Source organism: Leptopilina heterotoma, unplaced genomic scaffold (genome assembly GCF_015476425.1).
Source record: "Leptopilina heterotoma isolate Lh14 unplaced genomic scaffold, ASM1547642v1 Lhet_243, whole genome shotgun sequence".
Lineage (NCBI taxonomy): Eukaryota > Metazoa > Arthropoda > Insecta > Hymenoptera > Figitidae > Leptopilina > Leptopilina heterotoma.
Window position 1 is genome coordinate 578,498 of NW_025110958.1, and position 1,463 is coordinate 579,960.

Here is a 1,463-nt window from a genome sequence, read left to right on the forward strand (position 1 = left end):
AAGGCGGTTCCTTCGGCGTTGCGTGGGGCAGCCAGCCGTTGGTTTAGGTTGACTAGGAACGAGACAGTTTCGTGGAAACAATTTAAAAAGGCGTTCTTGAGAGAATTCTCCAGTGTTCTCGATGATGAGGACCTTTGGGACGAGCTTAAAGCTCGAACTCAGGCTAAAGGAGAAAGAATCTCAACCTATATTATGAGTCTGCGCACAATAGCCGATCATTTTAGGCATCCTATTTCTTCTAGGAAATTTTTGCGTGTGGTTTTTCGAGGGTTAACACCTGATTATCGTAGGTATGTGTCGAATTTCGAGGTTGAAAATATTGGGGAATTAGAGCATATTCTGAGGAAATACGAGCGAATTAGGGACATTGACAAGAGGTATGTTCCACCCCCGGCTAAGGAAAAGATGAGGGTTCTGTCGGCAGCACCAAAGGGGGTTCCGAAAGGGACAAAATTGGATGCATTGGTCGAGGGCTCTTCATCTGAGAGCAGTAAGAGGGGCTAGGTAAAAGTAAAAAAGGCTAGGGGGCAAAAGAAGTCCAAGAATAAAAATCAAGCGAAACAAGAAACAACGGAAAATAAGGAAAATGCAGTGGATGCATTTGGGATGAGTCAGGGTCGGCCTAGGGGAGCTGCAGGGGGTCAACCAAATAAGGGGTGGCCCAAGCCAATGCAGGTAGCACCGGGGCCGGCACAACCTATAATTTATTCGCAAAGTGGGGGTGCAAGGGCCCCACCTAATGCACCGAGCGGCCAAGTGGCTGGTGCATTACCCCAACAAGGTAGGCCTAAACCGGGTGTAGCAAACCAGGGTAATGGTCAGGTTCCTTTTATGGGTATTTGCAATGGTTGTCAGGTTGTAGGACACCGTTTATCCCAGTGTCCTTATCGGGTTTGTTTTAGCTGCCAACAACAGGGTCATTTTGCTACAGAATGCCCTAGCAGACAGCAAGCTCAGGTTGAGGTTTCGTGTCAGGTTTGTGGGGCTAAGGGAGCAGTTTTTGCTCAGTGTCCAAGGTGCGTGGAGTTTCGAAGATATTTGGAAAACGCGAAAGGGGGGGGACAATCCAACTTCTTCCCCCCCAATCCAAACAGTAGGGACAGGGTTAGAGGTTCCTGTGTGTAGTAATGAGATATTTTTGCGTGTACAAGAGATGGATTATTCGTTGCCGAGTGAGGAGAACTCACTCTCTAATCCATCTCAAGTGTGTATTGTTGGTAAGGAGGACTCACCTGCAATTGTTGAAAATTTGTGTTTGTCGAGTGAGGAGAACTCACTCTCAAATGTTGAGAATTTGTGTGTGTCGAGTGAGGAGAACTCACTCTCAAATATTGGGAATTTGTGTGTTGCGAGTGAGGAGAACTCACTCTCAAAAGTTGGAAATTGTGTCAGCGTGAATTTGGGCACATTCGGTAGGGCTAGGCTTGAACCATGCTCAGGTCGTCGCGGGACTTGGGACGTTT

The 1,463-nt window shown here is 47.4% G+C and overlaps 1 protein-coding gene across 1 annotated transcript; it reads left to right on the forward strand.

The window, feature by feature from the left end:
- The first annotated feature begins 606 nt into the window (after positions 1-606).
- On the forward strand, positions 607-1,125 carry LOC122503097 (DNA-binding protein HEXBP-like). Its single transcript, XM_043613525.1, has one exon. The coding sequence runs from the start codon at positions 607-609 to the stop codon at positions 1,123-1,125; it is 519 nt and encodes a 172-aa protein (XP_043469460.1).
- The last annotated feature ends 338 nt before the right edge of the window (positions 1,126-1,463 follow it).

Excerpts from the sequence above, each read along its gene's own strand:
- LOC122503097 (XM_043613525.1), top strand. The coding sequence starts at position 607 with ATGAGTCAGGGTCGGCCTAGGGGAGCTGCAGGGGGTCAACCAAATAAG.